The 19,602-nt window shown below is 39.8% G+C and overlaps 1 protein-coding gene across 1 annotated transcript in view; it reads right to left on the bottom strand.

Moving 5' to 3' along the window:
- LOC102876634 (mitogen-activated protein kinase kinase kinase MLT-like) overlaps positions 1-19,602 on the bottom strand; it is a 230,724-nt gene that overhangs the window by 10,842 nt on the left and 200,280 nt on the right. Inside the window, exon 17 of the mRNA XM_006878825.1 lies at positions 770-886. Within this exon, the coding sequence (XP_006878887.1) occupies positions 770-886 (117 nt within the window). The remainder of the gene's footprint in view (positions 1-769; positions 887-19,602) is intronic.

Below are 19,602 nucleotides of genomic sequence, written 5' to 3' on the forward strand. Positions count from 1 at the left end.
CCGGCTCTTCTTTGGCACAAGACTAATTTCCTTCAGTGAAATCAAATACACAGCTAATAGTGCACTAGAGTTAATAGCTTATGTGAGGATTAGTGTGACTGTCCTACTGGCTTCATGCTTCTTTACTGGGGTTGTTGGACCTTGCACAAAGGCTCATATGCAAGTATTTCAGTGTGACTGGAACAGAATGGAAATTTTTCCTTTTCGAGAAACAAGCTAGCATGTCTACTGGCCTTTCTTCAGTGTTCTTACACACTTCTGCATCGACTCTAACCTGCCTCTTTTTCTGCCCACTCTAGGAATCCTTAGGTGTGAACTCAGTGAGGTCATCAATTGTTCCACATATGACTCTTGAATAATCTCATTCAGTCTTTCAAGAGATTGGACACAACCAAGAAAACCATCGTTGAAAGTTTTTAAAGTTTAAAATGATCCAAAGTTGGAGGTAAATAGTTCTATCTCTATCATTTCTTTCCTCTAATGAATGACCAAATAAACATCAAGAAATGTAGAAGAAAATAAAAAAAAAACCTAAACGATATTATTTTTTTCCTCAGTGCTTTGTAACTCACACAGCGTAAGTAGAATTTTAACAAAAAACTATTGTGATTTCAACCTGCTAAATAAAATATGCCTTTCAACAGCCAGCTTGAGGCTGAGCTGATGTGAGCAACGACAAGCACAAAAGCACACTGCTGGGGTATTTTAATGTCTTTGTTTGATATCTGCGAATTCAAAAAAAGCTTTTAAGCCGTAAATAGAACCCTACCTTTGTCATCTTTAAAACCTCTGCATCAGGTAGGTTAGTGTTGAATGTCACATCTTTTATGTAGGTTATTGCAATTTCATCCCCATCCATCTCCATATACATTTTCCACTTACAATCCTGGAATTAAAAGCAAAATTATAGAATGTGAGAAAGTGAAACAAATTTTTAAGTCTCAATGTTTTATAACATTAGAAGTATTTTAAATGAAGTATTATTATTGTTGGAGTGTTTTTCTTATTCAATAAAAGGACATGAAATTAGATTCTTTTGTGTATCTAAATAATCCCCCATTTTATGCAGTCCTGAAACATAATTTATCTGTTTAAGTGTTTGTTTTAGATTGAATTATGTCCTCCTCAAAAGAAATTTTGTAAATCCTAATCTATGCCTATGGCTGTAATCTATCCCATGTGGGAACAGGACACCATTGCTATGTTAATAAGACATGAGTAGTGTAGGGTGTATCCTGAGTCAATAACCTTTTGATATATAAAATAGAGATCAAACCAGCAAGTGACATAAGCAGAGATGGGGAATGATAGAAGTGAAGACACATGGAGATTTCCATGCAATCAAGAAAGAGAAGCTGAAGAGTCATGGATGTCCTTTAGAGTTGACTGAGAGAGATGGTCTTTGACTTTGGACTTTAAGTCCCCTAAACTGGAAGAAAACGAATTTCTGTTTGTTAAAGTTTGTGCTATTTCTGTTAACTTGTAACCAGGTAATGAAAACAGAACTTAGCACCAGCAGTGCGTTGCTACTCTCACAGGTAAACAGAATGTGGAAATGGTTTTAGAACTGGGTAATAAGTAGAAGCTAGAAGAATCTGAAGGTGTCTAGAACTGTAGAGAAGGTCTTCGTAAGTCATAGAGAATACATATGGTACCAGCAATGTTGATGTCAAATGCTTTTTATACAGTGGCAAAGAAGTTGTCTGAATTATGTTAAAATTTTTTGTGGAAGGTAGAACTTGTGATGAACTTGACTATCTGGCTGAGGAGATTTTGGAGCAAGATCTTAGAGGGCTATCGGGTTTCTCTTTGCTTCTTAGTAAAATTTGAGAAGGAAGAAATGGACTTAAAAATTAACTCCACAAAATGAAAACAGAACTTGAGAAATTTTGAAATTCCATGGTACAAACCAAGGATATACATCCTAGAAAGTTCACCCAAGGATGAGTGGCTACATAATTTTTAGTTAAAGAAGTGAAGCATGTGTGAAGAATCTAACTAATTATCCCTCTACATGCCTTAGTTTCAACTGAAGGGAACATAGAAAGAACAAAAGGAAAGAATACTGTCTGTGTATATTTTAGCTTTATATATTTTTCCTTCAGGAAACAAAAGTGCTCATTCCTGAGCAGCTTGCAGATCAGACGCATTGAAAGGGGCATGGGAAACAGAGCCATCTGTTTCAAAGCATAGAGCCACATTCTCATTGACTTCAAAGAGCTGACTCTTCACCAACTTGATGATGGTGTTGAGGAGGCAGGGCTGCCATGCCAAGTAAGCTAAAGAAGTGGTTTGCTGGGGTTAGATGGTAGGTTCATCATTCACACGGACTAGGAAGAATGGGGTTGCCTCACAGGATGAACTCTCATGCTGAAGAGGCTGGGTCATTAAGCTAAAGGTTTAATTAGTTAAGCCAAGGGGCTTTAACCCTTAATGCAGAAAAAGTGTCCAATACCTAGAGTCTACAGGATAGGGCAGTTGTCCAGATAGTCTCAGAGAACAGAAGATTATTTTCAAGCCTTGAGAGCTATATAATTTTACTTGCTTAGTGTCCATTACTTATTTCCCTGTAATGCCTCCCATTTATAATGGAAATGTCTACTTTGGGCCTCTTCCACTATTGTATTCTAGAGATAACTTGTAGTCATATGAAGAGGAGTTTTAATTTAGGGTTGTTGTTTTTGTTGTTTTGTGCCATCGAGTTGCCTGTGACTCACAGTGACCCTACGTACAACAGCCCTAAACCCTGCTCTATCCCTTGCCAAGCTTATTGTCCCCGACATACCTACCCCCATTATCCTAGTGACTGAATCAGTCCATCTCATCGAGAGTCTTCCTCTCCTGTGCTGTCCCTCCATCCTCCCAAGTATGATGTCCTCCTCCAAGGATGGAACCTGCCTTGCAATATGTCCAAAGTATGTCAGATGAAGCTTCAGAATCCTTGCCTCCAAGGAGCGGCCAAAATTTCACTCATATTTGAGTTAGGAGAGAGGATGAAAGACACCCAAGCATTGAGGACTCTCCTTCATAGGGTCGCTATGAGTCGCCTGCAACTCGATGGCACTTAACAACAACAACAACAACAATTCAGAAGATGAAATTTTGGGCTTAGAGTGGACTTAGACTTTTTGGATTACATGATCTGGTCAATGTGTATTGCATGCAGCAGGACATGCATTTGGAGTTTTTGAAGGGTGGAATGTTAGGCATTGATTTGTGTTCCCTAGAAACAGATGTTGTAAATTCTGATCTCTGTGCTTAGGTAATATTCTCATTTGGGCATGGATGGTTTTTGTTTTGCTAATGAGGCAGTATTAGTATAGGGAAGCACACTAGGGAAGCAGAGATGGAGTAAGAAAAATGACAAACTACATGAACATCTCCAAGGAACTAGGAAGCAGAAGCTAAAAAGAGTCTTCCTACAGAGTAGAACAAGAGAGAAAGACTTCTCTCCCTGAATTGTCCAGCTTTCTAAACTGTGAGGAAAGAAATTCTGTTTGTTAAAGCCATTTACTTGTAGCATTTCTGTTAAAGCAACACTAGACAACTAAGACTGTGGTCTATTTTGTTGCTATTGTTAGGTACTGTTATGTCAAGTACAACTCACAGGGGCCCTATGAACAAAATACCTGAACCCTGCTCTATCCTGCACCACGTTAACAATTAACTGTGGGCTGGAAGCCTTTTCTTTAAGCAATCAGGAACTTGTGGGCAGGCCTCTAGCTTTAAAAGTCAGTTGGCAGACGCTCTGCTGGAAAAGGAGGGGCCACCACCTCCTGTGCCAGTCAGATCCAATTTGTTGGTACACAACAAGAAATAAAAAGTAAATAAAAAGTCAGTTGGGTTCTTGGGCCTGCAGCCCTCTGGCTTGGTGTTAATTGTGTGTGTGGAGAACCTTGTTCTAAGTGGTACAGCACTTGTCTGTCAGTTTGCTGTATTATGGTCTATTTTAGGAGTTGCAAATCCAAAATCCTAAGGAAGCCAGGCAGATAGTAAAGACTGAGTAAAGCTAGTTAATGATAAAGTCTTAAATTGTAACTTTTCAAAGTAGACAAATTTAATATACATATTTGAGATTTTAGAAATATTTTTCATAGCCACAAAGAAATCTGGTCTTTGCACTGTAATAAACACACACACACACACACACACACACACACACACACACACACACACACATAAATATGATCCTCTTGATCAGTATTAACACTGACTTAAGAACAGTATTAATAATGGCACTGTATTTGCTATGTGTCTGAGAGCCTGGACCATGACTAAGGATGACAGAAAAAGAATTGATGCCCTGGAACTATGGTGTTGGAGAAAAGTGCTGAAGATCACATGGACTGCCAAAAGAACAAATAGCTATGTCTTGGAAAAGGTGCAACTTGGACAAAGATGATGAAGCTTCATCTCACATACTTTGGGCATGTTGCTAGGAGAGGTTATTCCTTGGAGAGGGATATCATACTTAGAAAGGAAGAGGCGCAGTGAAAGAGAAGAAGACCTTCAATCAGGTGGGCTGACATGGTGTTTGCAGTAAGAGGCTTGTGTGTGGCACTCAGTGGTTTAGGATAGGGTTCAGACTGGTTTATATGTTATGTTGACTTGAGTTGTACTCAACTTGACAGCAACATGAATAATGTTTAGGCACTCAGCTGTTAATATAAAGGCTGGTGGGTCAAACTTACCCTTTGCCTCTATGGGAAATCTGCTTCCATAAAGATTACAGCCTAGAAGCCCTGTGGAGCTGTTCTGTTCTGTCCCAAAGGGTCGGTATGACTTAAAATCAACTCCAGGGTACCTCAGTCTTAAGAGCATCACTCTTAAGTTTAAATTCACTCTCCCCTTTACAGGAAAGAAAGCACTATATATATGAAGGTGAAGGAAAATTGACAATTAGCCCAACTATTGGGGGGTAAAGGACAAGGACTCTGTGGAAATGCTGATTTGTGCCTGTTTACCACTACTTGTATTACAGAATTAGATAACTTGTGTTTTCTATCTCACAGGCCCACTGAAAAAAGAGGAATTTTGCCCAGAATGGAATATGCCTAAGTAAAACTCATAACTGAGCTTCCAGCATGTTTTCCAAGGCTATAAATTGGGAGAGAGGAGATATTGATAGATTTGAATTGGCAGAAAGACTCCATCTTTTAGTGCACATTTCCCTACAGACTACACTACCAAAGCTCATGTGGCAAAATATACGCTGAACACTACTTTCATTTTTTACATTTTCTCCCCCTTAAGAAGCAAAAATCCTCTTGGGAATTCTTTTGGTCAAGGAAAACAGGCACTACTGTAGATTTTTCGTGAAAGCAAACAGGCATAAAAAGAACTTTCAGAAAGGGAAGTTACCTACACAGTAAAATGCTAACGGCAGAATTTAAAGGCTAGAAAAACGTGTGTTCATTGTAAAATTCTCTCACATTTACTTCTTGACAAATTTAATAGCACAAATTTGCAGAATAAATAGTGTGTGTACACCAAAGTAAACTCATGCCTTTGCACCAAACTTGACGGCCGTGTAAAAAAATTTACATGCTCTCATCTATTATTTCACGAAGGAAGGATTTGGAGAGATCTGAGATCTTGTTCTGAACATCGTGCATGCTGAAACTAGAAAAGTCTCTTAGGGGAGTGGATCTGGAATGTTTCCTAGAACAAGCTCAGACAAAAATTTTACAGAAAAGCATCAACAAAGAGGTTGTTGAGAACTTGTTGGCTTCAAGAGGAAGCCGGGGGGAGCCTGATCTTTTGGGAAAGTTTAAGCAGAGTCTGTGTCTGAGGGGAGTGACCGTCTTTGCCCAGCCATGTTCACAAGATGGAGAGCTAATTAGTGCAAGGAAAAAGATCCATTCAACAAAGTGAAAACCCAGCTCTTGGCTAAGATACGTTGAATTAGTTGCTCAGACTTGACAAATCTCTCAGTCTCTCTTTGTGTTGAAACCACCGCTACCCTGAGATAACTGGGCAAGTTAATGAGTGTTTGGTGCCATGATTGCTCTTCTCTGAAACAATGAGAGCCTCCTCAAAGCAGCAGCAGAAAGAAAAAGATGAGTTTACTTAGTTCAGTTTCTTTTGCCTGTCAGTTTTGGAGTTAAGTTTGTCAAAAGCGCACACTTGAAGTGTGTGAGTGCTGGGATCCTCTCCGATGCAGTAAACCAACTCACCATCTGTGTGTGTAAGTCTCCATGACCCGCTGGGCCCATCAGACTCTCCTCTGCCTGTTCACAGGAGAGGTCTGTGTTGTGAAGGGCTCACATGGAGGGAACCTGCACAAGCAGAGTACAAAGCAGAACTGCCTTTGGACGTATTGTGGGACATTTAAATCACGTTCTTTTACTTGATCTCCACAATGACATTAGAGATTCTTTTCTCTTTATGTTTTATTATTTTATTTTATATTAGTTTGCTCACAAAAGTCCATTGTGTTTCACACTACTCTTCATTCATATTGTGTTTCATACAATCATTCCCATGCATTATGTTGATTATTTTCTCTTTAAACAAACGAAAATCAGGAACAGAACAGCCCCACAGGGTTTCTAAGCTGTAATCTTTAGGGAAGCAGACCTCATAGATCCCACAGAGGCACAAGGGGTCTGAACCACCAGCCTCTCTATTAATAGCTGAGCACTTAACCATTACTCTACTGGGGTGCCTTAGATATTCTAGTGTGAAATGGCAATTGGAAAGGTTGACAGGAAGCCTTTAGTTTTAGTTTTGTTGTTGTTATGTACCACCAAGTCAGAATCAACTCATAGCTGACCTCCAGTGGATTTTCAGAGGTAGTAAATCGCATGGGAGGAGACTGTCCGTCTTTCCCCTATGGAGCAGCTGCCACCGCCTGCCTGCCCTTAGGTTGGCAGCACAATGCCACTTGATAACGACAAAAGGCAGGGAAAGCAGGACCAATGACGATGTTGTTAATATAACAAACAAACAAAAGAGCAAATGGTGCCATCCCCCACTTCTCCATTCCTTAAAGTCCACCTTGGAGAAAAACAGATCCAAACAATAGGGTCCCAGACCTTTCATTGTTAAAATGATCTTTTTTTCTCTTACCTGAAAGAAAACCTTTTACCTGAACCACAAAAGAAGATACTGCAAAAGCAATAAAACTATAATCAAGGAAGTTAGAAGACAAGTGAGACATTAACTATTTCACTTAAAAAGTAAGGAATGCTTGTAACAAAGCTGGCTGTGTTCACCTAAATTACTAATGTAATTTGTCAAATGCCTTTATATAACACCTAGGTATTTTCAGAGTATCTATGTTTTCATTGTTACCTAGTTATGAAAATTTACCCATAAAGAAATTCTTTAAATTGTACTCAACATTGAATTGTGTGTGTGTGTGTACACCTAGTGAGTCATATGCTATCACTAAGGATAGTCCACAATTATCAGGGTTTAAATAAAACTTATTAAATTCCATAGGACATAAATTAAGGCAGTAAGATGCTATGTAAGGCATTCTTAATTAACCAATCAAATACGATTAATTAACTAACTAATAATGCCACTAAAATGAATGTCACATATTTAAAAGCTGTGTGAGTTTTACATTTTTACAATTGCTACCTTTATAGTAGCCTGGTAGCAATAAGGCAAGGCAACGGGTTTGCAGGCTTAGCTTTAAAAATCATTCACGTTCACCAGAGTAAATTATTGATTTTGGCTTGAAGTGATTGACAGGAATGGATGTACTGATCTGTGAGTCGGAAATAGTCTAGTTATTTGAACAACCCTCAATCCCGGCAGGCATAAATAAAGGAAGACAGCTTTGTATTCTGAGAGATCTGAGGGCCCAAAGGAGTCCTTCCTTCCCCCTCACCCCAGCAGTCTGAAATATCCTTGTTATTCATCCATTTGGTTCAAGGCATTAATGCCTCTGTTACAAGGAAGCAATATGGCGGCATGATTACACATCAGACCACTGCCGAAGGAGCAGTGGTGTGAAGCGAAGGCTCCTACATTACAGGTTTAAAGTCTCACTGCCTGGGCTAGTTCTGGTGGCCTACTGGTAAAGAGTTGCACTGCTAACCCAAAGGCAGGCAGTTTGAGTTTACTTAGGCAGGAGGTTTGAATGTACTAGCTTCTCAATGGGAGAAAGATGGACAATTTCCTCTTGTGTGATTTTGTTTGTGTGCCATTGAGTCAGAACTGATTCATTTCTGATCCTCCAGCAGGTTTTCAGATAAAGTTAATCACCTGGAAAGAGAATGCCTTTCCTTCTCCCACAGAGCAGGTGGTGGATTCGAATCATGGGACTTCAGCACAGCTTCTTACTTCTAGGCCACAGAGTTTTTGTGTGATTTACAATCAATCGGTTCCGACTTGAAGGCACATAATAGCAACAACACCTGGGCTCGAGTCGCAGTTTTGTCACCTGGTTTCCTCTACAATTTAAGTCAACTTATGTAACCTTTCTGAACCTCAGTGTTCTTTATCCACAATTAATGTATTGGGTAAGGATTAAATGAGATCATGGGGGAAAGCATTTACTACAGAGATCAAAGACTATGGTCTTCAAACTGAGTTACACCTCAACATCAAGAAAACAAAAATCCTCACAACTGGACTGATGAGCAACATCAGGTTACAATTTAATTTTTCTCGGATTTACAATCAACATCCATGCTAGCAGTAGTCAAGAAATCAAAAGATGTGTTACACTGGGAAAGGATGTCAATTTAAAATCTATGGTGTGTTTGATGCAAGCTATGGTATTTTCAATTGCTGCCTATGTATCTGAAAGTTGGATAATGAAAGACCAAAGAACAAGAATCAATGCCTTTAAACTGTGGTGCTGGCAAAGAGTACTGTATATCCCATGTACCAACAGAAGAATAAACACATCTGTCTTGGAGGAAAGTGCAGCCAGAGTGCTCCTGAGAGACAAAGATGGGGAAAGGTGGTCTCACATCCTTTGGGCATGCTAGCAGGAGAGTCCAGTCCTTGGAAAATTACAACATGTTGGAAAAGGTAGTGAAAAAGAGGATGATTCTCAACAAGATGGCTTGACTGATCATGTGGGAGATTGTGAGGATGGCACAGGATAGAGCAAGGTTTGGATCTGTTGTTAATAGGGTTGCCTTAAGTACAAGTAGATTTGATGACACACAACAACAACAACAACATACTTGTGGAAATACTCTGATCCAAAGCAGTGTAATCCTTTCCACAATGTAATCTAAGGTAATTCAATAACTTTTGTCTGTACCAGTCTAGGGTGGATTCCAAACCAATGCCTTCTTAGCTAATAAGGAGCAGTGGAGAAACATAGACAAGTCAGTGATGCTATTTCACCTGAGGCAGATGCATCTACAAAGCCAGGAATTCAAGGATTGCTGGAAGCCACTAGAAGCTGAAATAGAAAAGACCTTTCTCGAGCCACATGCGAATGGAGCAGGGGACCACTGCATGATTTGGAATTGGGAAGGGAATGGTACCAGGGCTGTATTCTATCTCCATACCTATTCAATTTGTATGTTGAGCAAATTATCCAAGAAGATGGACTCTACGCGGAGGAGTTTGGCATCAGGATTGGAGGGAGACTCATTAATAACCAGCATTATGCAGATGACACAACCTTGCTTGCTGAAAGTGAGGACTTGAAGCACTTGTTGCAGAGGATCAAAGAATGCAGCCTTTGGTATGGATTGCATCTCCATGTCAGGTAAACAAAGATTCTTACCACTGAACAGATAGGCAGTTTCATGACAGATGGAGAGGAGACTGAAACTGTCAACACCTTTACCTTGCTTGGATCCACAATTAACAGCCTTGGTACCAGGAGTCAGGAAATAAAGAGATGCATTGTACAGGGAAAATCTGCAGTTAGGGACCTTTCCAAATTACTGAGGAGTAATGGTGTCAGTTTTAAGACTAAGGTGTGTCTGATTCAGGCCACAGTCTATCCAATCACTAGCTATGCATCTGAGAACTAGACAATTAATAAGGATGAAAGAAAAAGAATTGAGACCTTCGAGCTGTGGTGTTGGAGAAGAGCACTGAACACCCCATGGACGGCCAAGAGAATAAACAAATATGTCTTGGAGAGGGTGCAGAGTGCTCTTTGGAGGCAACAATGATGAGGTTTCACCTCTCATACTTTGCACATGTTGCTAGGAGGTGTTATTCCCTGGAGAAGGACATTATACTTGGAAGGGTGGAGGATCGGTGAAGGAGAGGAAGACCCTCAGTCAGGTAGATTGATAAGGTGATTGCTGCAACGGGTTCTTGTGTGTCAGGAAGTGTGAGGATGGCCCAGGATAAAATACAGTTCAGATCTTTTCTTCAAAGGGTCATTATGAGTCATGCTCGACTCGATGGCCCCTAACAACAACAACAACAATCCCTAAACTGTGGGAAAAAAACTTGGTTTTGCAAGCCCCTTACTTACTTACAGTATGTGTGCTACAGCAGCGCTAGAAAAACCAAGATAGCCTTGTTATGCTCTAGCAAACTTATTACAGTACAAGGAAATCTCACTTTTCAAAAGTAAATATTGTTGTTGTTGTGTACTGTAGAGTCGGAACCAACCCGTACCTGACCCTCAGGAGGGTTTTCAGAGGCATTTAATTGCACAGGAGAAAACTGCCCATCCTTCTCCCACAGAGCATCTGGTGGCCTTGAACCATGTGTCTTTGGGATTGCAGCATAGCTTCTTACTACAAAACTACCAGAGCTCACAAAAGTAAATATTAAAGACAAAAATTACAAGTAGTTCAATCTTCTGGTGAATGCCTTTTCAGGACTTCATGGCAGAGATCAACAGACTCGGTCTCTTACATCTAACATAACCATTTTCCCTTCTACTGTTGAAAAAGGTTTAAATACAAATGGTACCATCCTTCTGTCTAAAAGATGCCTTTTCTTGGTTTATTTGGCTAGTTTTGGAGTCACAAATTCTCTCCATTTATCCATCACGTACACAGGTGGCTTTGTTGCCAACGATGACCCTGATTTTGCAAACCTGGAACAACCATATCCCACCCAGATGCAAAAGTTCTGATGGCTTAGTGGTAGACTTGTATTGAGAACTCAAAGCTCGTGGCTCAAAACCACCAGCTGCTTAACTGGAGAAAAATCGGCAATGTCCGTCCATGTGATTTACTGGCTCTGAAAACCTGATGGAGGGTCATCTATGAGTTGGTTCTGACTTGACAGTACAACACAACAATAACACAGCTGTAGAATCTAAATCATAGGACCAAATCCTCACCATCATAGCTTTTTAGCTCATTATTAGATTCTTATCCAAAGGGACCATCTCACTGTTCAAATTTGTATCTTAATGAGATGGATTGACTCAGTGACTGTGGTGATGGGGTCAGGTGTGTAGAGATGGTGACTTTGGTTCAGGATAGGGCAAGGTTCAGAGCCATTGTTCACAGGGTGCCTATGAGTCATAGTCAACTCAATGGCACATAACCACATAACAAAACAATAGTTAGTATAAGGGAGTTCTGGTGGCTTAGTGGTAAAGGGTGGGGCTAACACAAAGGCAGGGAGTTGAAATCCAACAGCTGCTTCTTAAGAGAAAGATGTGAACCTCCCCTTGAGCGATTTACAGCTTTTGAAAACCTGCTTCAGGGTCATTCATTCATTCATTCATTCATTTATTTATTTATTGCTGTTCTGATTCAATAGCTCATAACAGCACCAACTATTAAAATAAGGGAGAATCGGGCACTGAGAAATGATTTTGCTAAAGTTGAAATAGTTACAGGCATCTTTCCACCAGCTGGATAATCTGCCTCTCAATGCAAATCTACAAATTTTGGGAACCGTGAAGAAAAATTTTTACATTTAAAACTGGTAAAATACATGGCAGTTCTGTTGGGTGTCCAAGATACGGTCCATTCATCCAGGCAGGTGCTAACATATCTGGGTAATTTTAGGAGCAGGTGTATGGGGAATGGAGGATGAAAAAGCATCCCATTTGAACTGCTTCAGCATTGTCAATTAAGTGGGGGTAAAATCTGAATTAAGATTACTGGACAAGTAAAACAGAAAACTTCTACATGGGGAGTATAAAGTCCTAACTAACAGTCAGTTAGGTTAAACTAAGTATTTCTTTATGAGAAGTCACGATTGCAACTCTGTAAGCTGTCTAACATTCTTTAGGGTTCTAAACTAGTGCAAATGTTACTGAACAGACACTCTCCCTCCCAAAATGAAGGAAGGAAAGAATTGAAGGAAAGAGGAAGAAGAGGTGGAAAAGGAGAAGAAAAAAGGAATTGAAGGTAGCACAAACATTCCACTTCAAGTTCTGGGTTATTTAAATTTTGGGCATTTCAAACATAAAATTCGTGACAACATTCTACTTCAATATAAACCCTATAAGTTAAGTCTTAAAAATCCGAGGACTAGCTTTGCCATATTAACTGTGAGAATGGTGACCACTCTCAGCAACCAGACAGTTGACATTCCAGAGAATGTTGACATTACTCTGAAGGGCTGCACAGTTATCATGAAAAGCCCGCGGGGAACCTTGCGGAGGGATTTCAATCACATCAGTCTCCTTAGAAAGAAAAAGAAGAGGCTTCGTGTTGACAAATGGTGGGGGCAAAGGAAGCAACTGCCTACAGTTCGCACCATCTGTAGCCACGTACAGGACATGATCAAGGGTGTTGTTATACTGGGCTTTCTTACAAGATGCGGTCTGTGTATGCTCATTTCCCCATCAACGCTGTGATTCAAGAGAGTGGATCTCTGGTTGAAATTTGAAACTTCTTGGGTGAAAAATACATTCGGAGAGTTCAAATGAGACCAGGTGTTGCTTGTTCAGTATCTCAAGCCCAGAAAGATGAGTTAATTCTTGAAGGAAATGACATTGAGCTTGTATCAAATTCAGGTGCTTTGATTCAGCAAGCTACAACAGTTAAAAACAAGGACATCCAAAAATTCTTGGATGGTTTCTATGTCTCCAAAAAAAGGAACTGTCCAGCAGGCTGATGAGTGATAGTTACAGAAATGAGGCCAGTCAAGTCCTGTGCACTGATTTCAAAACACATCTGATTCTTGTAATAAAATTATATTAATTTGAAAAAAAAAATCCGAGGACTAATATTTTGCACAATATTCCAAAAGGAAACAGATCTCCATATCAGGCTTTCAGGTTTCTACTCACCACCTTTCCTTAAAGCTTAGAGATATTTCAATTACTTTTTTTCCAATTGAGGTATAATTTGCATATAATAAAATACATGGACTTTATAATCATCAAGGAGTCTTGGTAAATGTATATACAATGAAACACATATTTCCATTATCCCAGAGAATTCCTTCCAGCCCATTTCTAGTCAACCACCCCTCCAAAACATGGCACACCTCCTGCTCCAATTTCTATCACTATAAATTAATTTTTGCCTCTTCTAAAACTTAAAGTTGGAATCCTATATTGTACTTTTCCTTGAGTAGCTGCTTTTCCAGTGTATTTTTCAGAATTGATCCATTTTCTTTAATCTTCACAGGTTTACCCTGTTAAAGGCAGTTCAGCCCCATTTTATAGATAAGGAGACTTAAGATCAGCAAATACAGGGTTTATGCAGCCAGGTCACTCAAGCTGTCCTGGGACAGAATTTCAAATCCTGGCTGCACTAAATTGAATTGTAGACACATTGGTTTTTTTTTTAATCTCTACCATCACTCCACTCTTACCCAATGAATGACGGACCAGTGAAATGACCAGAAAATGCTCCTGGTTCTAGGGAAGAGGATCCTTAACCTTGAAATAGGCCTACTACAGTGAGGAAGCATTCCAAAATATCATATCCGGAGGGGGAAATAAACTTTTCAGCACTGAAGAGGGAAAGGAAGGGAAACAGACTTATAGCAAAGTCACTGACTGCCAAGAAATGTAAGAAGTCATGCAAGATGAAATACAAATACGATAAAAATGTTGGTCCTGCTGGTCTTAAAAGTAGTAAGATGTTGATGAGTTAGGCCTCCGAAGGCTCCTTCATAGGCTTTGCTATTATCCAGCTCAGCTGCTGAAACCTGCTGTTTTAAAGGCAGGAGAGTTGAACATCCCATGATAGCACCTGGGTTATTTATCATTATGGATCACCCTGCTACACTATATTTTATTATGCTGCCTTGAAAAGGCAGATAACACAAGTATGGTTCATTTGCTTCTCTTCTTTATCTACACCGTGTCATGACCCACTGCGGCTTTGTCCCACGAGATTTGTTTTTCAAGCCCAAAGAAATCCACAAGAAACTCTCCCTCAAAATTCCATTAATAACCTCTTTCAGCGCGTATAGGTTGCAGGGTCTGGAACTAAGAATGTTTTAATCTCTTCAGCAAAACAATGTCTCGTAATGATGTACAGGACTATTGCTGTACTGATGAAGAATCATACATAATTCAGCACCTTTCACTTGGCACCACTGTGATATCCTCATTAGCCGTGGCTCACAGTGTCTGTCAGATGGTGTCCATGCGAACGCAGGCATTATATTGTCTTTGAGATGTGCAGCTGCTTCCATGACACTGCCAGTATATAAAAACATGACGCCAGTTTGTTTTATTTAGTGCTAAACCTTCCAGTTTGTAAAAACAAGGCTGACACAGAGCCTGACATGAGGCAGTGAAAATAATTAGCTCTCATTTTCTCAGCCTCCTATTTCCTTCTCCCTGCTGTGTTCTCTTTCCACTAAACCACCACATGTCAGTCGAAATGGGAGGCAATTAGTGGGCTCATTTCAGTCCCCACAACTGTGCTGAAAAGAAAGTATTTATGATGGCACAATGAACAGCTGAAAGATTAAATAACATTTGCCTTTTGAAAAGAAAATGACTTCTAGCTAAATGGGCAATTTTTGATTATTCTCAAACAAGCTTAGAGTAGTTGGTTTTTAAAATACAAGAAAGGAAAATGAGTCATTTTTAGGTGAAAGAATCAAATAAAACTTGACACAGTAATGCAAATAACTGATGTTTTATTGCAAAATATGTAAATGTGTTATACCCTTAACAATGGCTTGTGTCTAAGGTCAGGGCGGATCGGTGCCAACTCGACGCCAGTGAAGATAAGGTTGTTAAAGTGCCTTTTTGGGGGGTTGTTATGTGAGTTATGTATGAAAGGGGACTTTAGGGATGATGTTAAAATAAAGTAAAACAAATCAAGTGAGACATACTTTCATATGATGAGTTACACACTTGATGGTTCAGATGCTAGGTGACATATTTAGAAAGGGCTTTTTCTTTTTTCATTCTTTTCTAAATCCCACCCCTTCTCCCCAATTTGAAATTGGAAGATCGCAGGAATTAATCTCAGACAAAAAGAACAGTATGTCTTGCTACCGATTTTTTGAGAAACTAAGAATCACTTCTTTTCAGACTGTGTTTCTTCACCTATGTAGAAGGTAGTCTGATGACTTCAATTACTGTTAAAAATGTTTGTGGGTTTTTAAAAAAAAATGTTTGGGGTTGCTTTTTTTTTAATATTGAGAAATCTGTTGCAAGTAAACTTTTACCCCTTTTACCCAGGATTCTCAATATAAAGTTATGATCGTTCTGCAATTGTGGGGATGACATAGGATGCAACAAGGCTGAGCAACTGTGTTGTTCATAGAGCCGCTAAGAGTCGTCATTGACGCAATGGCACCTAACAACAACAACTCAGTAGAAAACAATACATCCCATCTGCTCATTTCCTCCTACCTTTCATGAGGTGGGTCTAAGAAATAAAAGTATTTTAAAAGGGACTATTAATCAGCACTGTTTTACCAGATGAGACGTCCTGGATCCCAATCCTAGATCGATATAAATATCATGCATCTCGACCTTCCAATGTAATGCTCTGAATTAGAAACGATCTTTAGCTGTCAGACTCAAGACCTAATTTTTGGCTGATGAGACGACAAACAATTGTGAGCATCAGGTCCTATCTGCAGAACTTGCAGAGCTCCAGAGCCGGAAGAACTGATTCTAAACACCACCATTCCCTCTGTCCTTGTGAACCACCATGGCCATCTTCAGGAAGTCATAGCCTAAGGCTCTTCCACAATTTCTCTAAGGCAGTGTTTTGGGTGAAAGTATATATAGGAAATTAAGTTTTCTATTCAACAATTTTTTACACATTGTGTTTCATGATATTAGTTGCAATCCCCTCAGTCTAATAACATTCGTCTCACTTCTCCCCTGAGTCTCCATTTCTCTCTGGTCATCTCTCTCTGCACCTTCCTGCCTTCTGGACTTTGTTTCTGTGCAAATACTGCCCTTTTGGTGACATGGTTGATTATTCTGGGAACCAGCTTCCTCACAGGTATTACTACTCAAGCTATAAGCCTGTTTAGTGTATGGCTGAAATGTGACCTCTGGGAAGGGGCAGTTTCAGGTGGGAAGAATGTCTAAGAACTATTGTTCCGAAGATTCCATCACATTAGTAAGTCTGTTTGGTTTTTGGACTGTTTTGTTTTGTTTTTTCCATTTTAAATTTTGTTCTATATTCTTCTTCCACTCTGTCCAGGAACTGTTGTTCCGATCTGAGTACTTCCCTATAAATACATTTTTGCTTTTTATGAACTAGAATCTCAGTTTTTGGCTCATTTAATATGATCAGTGTATCTATATGAGGCATTGGCCACCTGAGGAAATCTAAGCAGGAGATTAGCATTTTCTGTGAACTAACCACCATCTGATAGCTAGTGACCAACAGAAATGTTTCTGTAAAACATTTGTAAAGAGATGTATTTGCAATTTATTCAAGTCTGTGTTTTACCATGCATACATTAGTCATAGTCTATATTTTAAAAGGAATTAATAAACTTGGTGAAGAAAACCAAGAACGACTGATTAGTGTGCAAGAGTCAATCTCTTGAACCAACTTCACATATTTCATCCCAGCTCCAAGTTCAGCAATGTCTGCATTGAAATGTGATATTGACTATGACATTGGGGGTATTTATACCACAGAAATTGACAAAAGCTACAAATCAGGCTGTTTTCTCCACTTGTCTGACATTTCCTGGCACACTCTCTATACATGGCTGTTAGTCCATCAGCAAGTATGTACTGAAGGCTTCTCCTGTTGTGCTCCAGTTCTACGGAAGGTTGCCCAACCTGCTTGAAAAAGTACACCGCCATGCTCCGTAATTAGAAATTGGCAGCATATGATGTACTTGTAAAATGTGAACTGTGCTTGTTGTCAAGTAACACTTGTATTTCTTACCAAATCCTAACCCTGTAAGCTTCTATACTTAGGCCCACAAGCTCACACATATGTGTAAATATCCAATCCCCCAAATAGTTGTCACAGACAATAAACCCCCCTATGCTGAATTTTTAATAAACACAAGCTATAGCAAAGTACAATGCTCCTGCTCTGAAATTTCTAAAAGGTGTTGGGTTTTCACTTCCTTACAAATTCCTTTCCTTTGTGCCCTGTTATTTTATTCATGTTTATCTATTCATTTATGAAAATCATACAAAGTGGGGGAAGTACCCTATTTGACAGCTTTTCATATTTATAATGCTCTGAGAAAGGGCCTGGAGATTCAATTAAGTATATTAAATGCAACCTATTGTAAGCCATCTAAAAAGACCTAAGAGTGCAGTACAAATGGTAAGCATTTGTAAAAAGTAGGCTTTTTAAACCTATAAATGAAATACATGGGAAAGCCAAACTATTGATTTGATTTCTGTTGGTGGGGAGAGGGAGAAGGGGAGCAGGTACAAATAGTCACAGTGTGGAAGGAGCTGAGGATGGGGTGAGGAGAGCAAGGGAGAAAGGAAAAGACTGCCAGGGGTGACTTTCTAGGAGTCTCTGAGTGGAGTAAATGGTTAAGTATTTGGGGGCCACTAACTGAAATGTTGGCTGTTCAAATCAGAAGAAGGGCCTGGCCTGAAAAATCTGAGCCATTGGACAGACCTTGGAACACAGTTCTACACTGAAACACTTGGAGTCACCAAGGCTCAATTAAGAATGGACTTGGAGGCAACTACTAATACATTTGGACCACCTTGCACTTGGACGGGAAGCTGTGATCCTGCCTCTTCAAAAACATTCCTCCCATTTTCTCCTCCTGGCTCCTCTACCTCTTCAAAAGACCTCTCAAGAAAAAGAAAAATGGTGGTCATTGGAAGAGAGACACTATTTAAGGGTCCATGTAGTTCAGAGTGCTGGGAATGATAGGGCTCTGTTTCTGTTACTTGTCCCTTAACCCCAGGGTCTTACCTAGAGCAGGCAATCATTTCAGACACAGGAAGCCAGCTTCACTCAGATTCCCTTTGCCTCACGGGGGAGCAGAGGAAATGAGGGCTGAGGGATAGACAAAGCCTATGAGTGCTCAGTGCTCACAAGGAATGAAGATGGATCCTTCCCTGCTCCGCTTTTGAATTTTTATGACAGAAAGTCTCAAAAAGATCTTGGTGAGAAAACTGCAGGGTGATTTGATAGTTTATTCTTTGGCAATTTGAGAATCAATACTCCTGACTGGTGAGCTTAGAAGAGTTATAATAAACTCTATGCAGTTGAATATTTCATAAAAAAAAAAAAGAGAGAGAGAGAGAAATGGTTGTTGCTACACTGCTACCTGGGGTGCGTATGAAGTTGTCTGACACTCTGGAGCCCAGTTTCATTGTGTGCCAAGACAAGGGCACAAAATACAAGAGTATGAAACCAAGGCACTTCCTCCCTGGAGCTGAAATAGGGCATCATATTATGAACCAATCAAGAAAATGCTGTAACGTCAACATGCTTATTTTGGGAAACAATGATACTGTAATAAAAAAAGGCCACGGACCCAGAAGGTAGGTCTTTGGACTTGGAAGTGGGAACGACTCAATCTGCCCTTTACTAGTTGAAAACTCTGGGTAATGACGCCCCTTCTCTGCTCCATGGTTTCCCCGTGGGAGCAGAATGGGGCTAATCCTCCTTATCTCGTTAGGTTGTAATTCTCACATAAGAAAAATGTTTCAGAGTACTTACTCTAGTTTGCTAGAGATAGGAACTAATACCAGTTATTGTAACCATTTCAAACCTGAACATGCAAGCTGAAAATTACTCCATTTCAAGTCGATTGCCATAACTTTAACACCACCTCAATATACAATATTATTTAAAGTATTTTATTTTTTAGAAGTGAAACAAAGCATGTTCTCTCCTCTCATTACATACTTTATGTTCATTGTTGTTGTTGTTGTGTGCCATAGAACTGGCGATGACCCCTACTTGACTCTCTAGTAGGTTTTCAGAGGCAGTAAGTCACACGGGAGGAGACTGCCCATCCTTCTCCCACTGATGACAGCTGGTGGACTTGAACTGTGTGCCTTTGGGTTGACAGTGCAATTCTTTACTGCTAGGCCATCAGAGCTCCTTATGTTCATTGTAGAAATGCTTTTGTTATTAGTTGTTCTCACGTTGGTTTGGTAGAAATCAACTTTTACAACCAACTTTTACAGTCGGAGATAGATCGAACATGCAATCAAGATGCATTGATAATAATGGGTGACTGGAATGCAAAAGTTGGGAACAGTGAAGAAGAATTGGTTGTCGGAAGGCATGGGCTTGGTGACAGGAATGAGGCTGGAGATAGAATGATTGAATTTTGTAAAATCAATGACTTATTCATTGCAAA

Source organism: Elephantulus edwardii, unplaced genomic scaffold, assembly GCF_000299155.1.
Source record: "Elephantulus edwardii isolate Elephantulus edwardi_28Jun2011 unplaced genomic scaffold, EleEdw1.0 scaffold00001, whole genome shotgun sequence".
Lineage (NCBI taxonomy): Eukaryota > Metazoa > Chordata > Mammalia > Macroscelidea > Macroscelididae > Elephantulus > Elephantulus edwardii.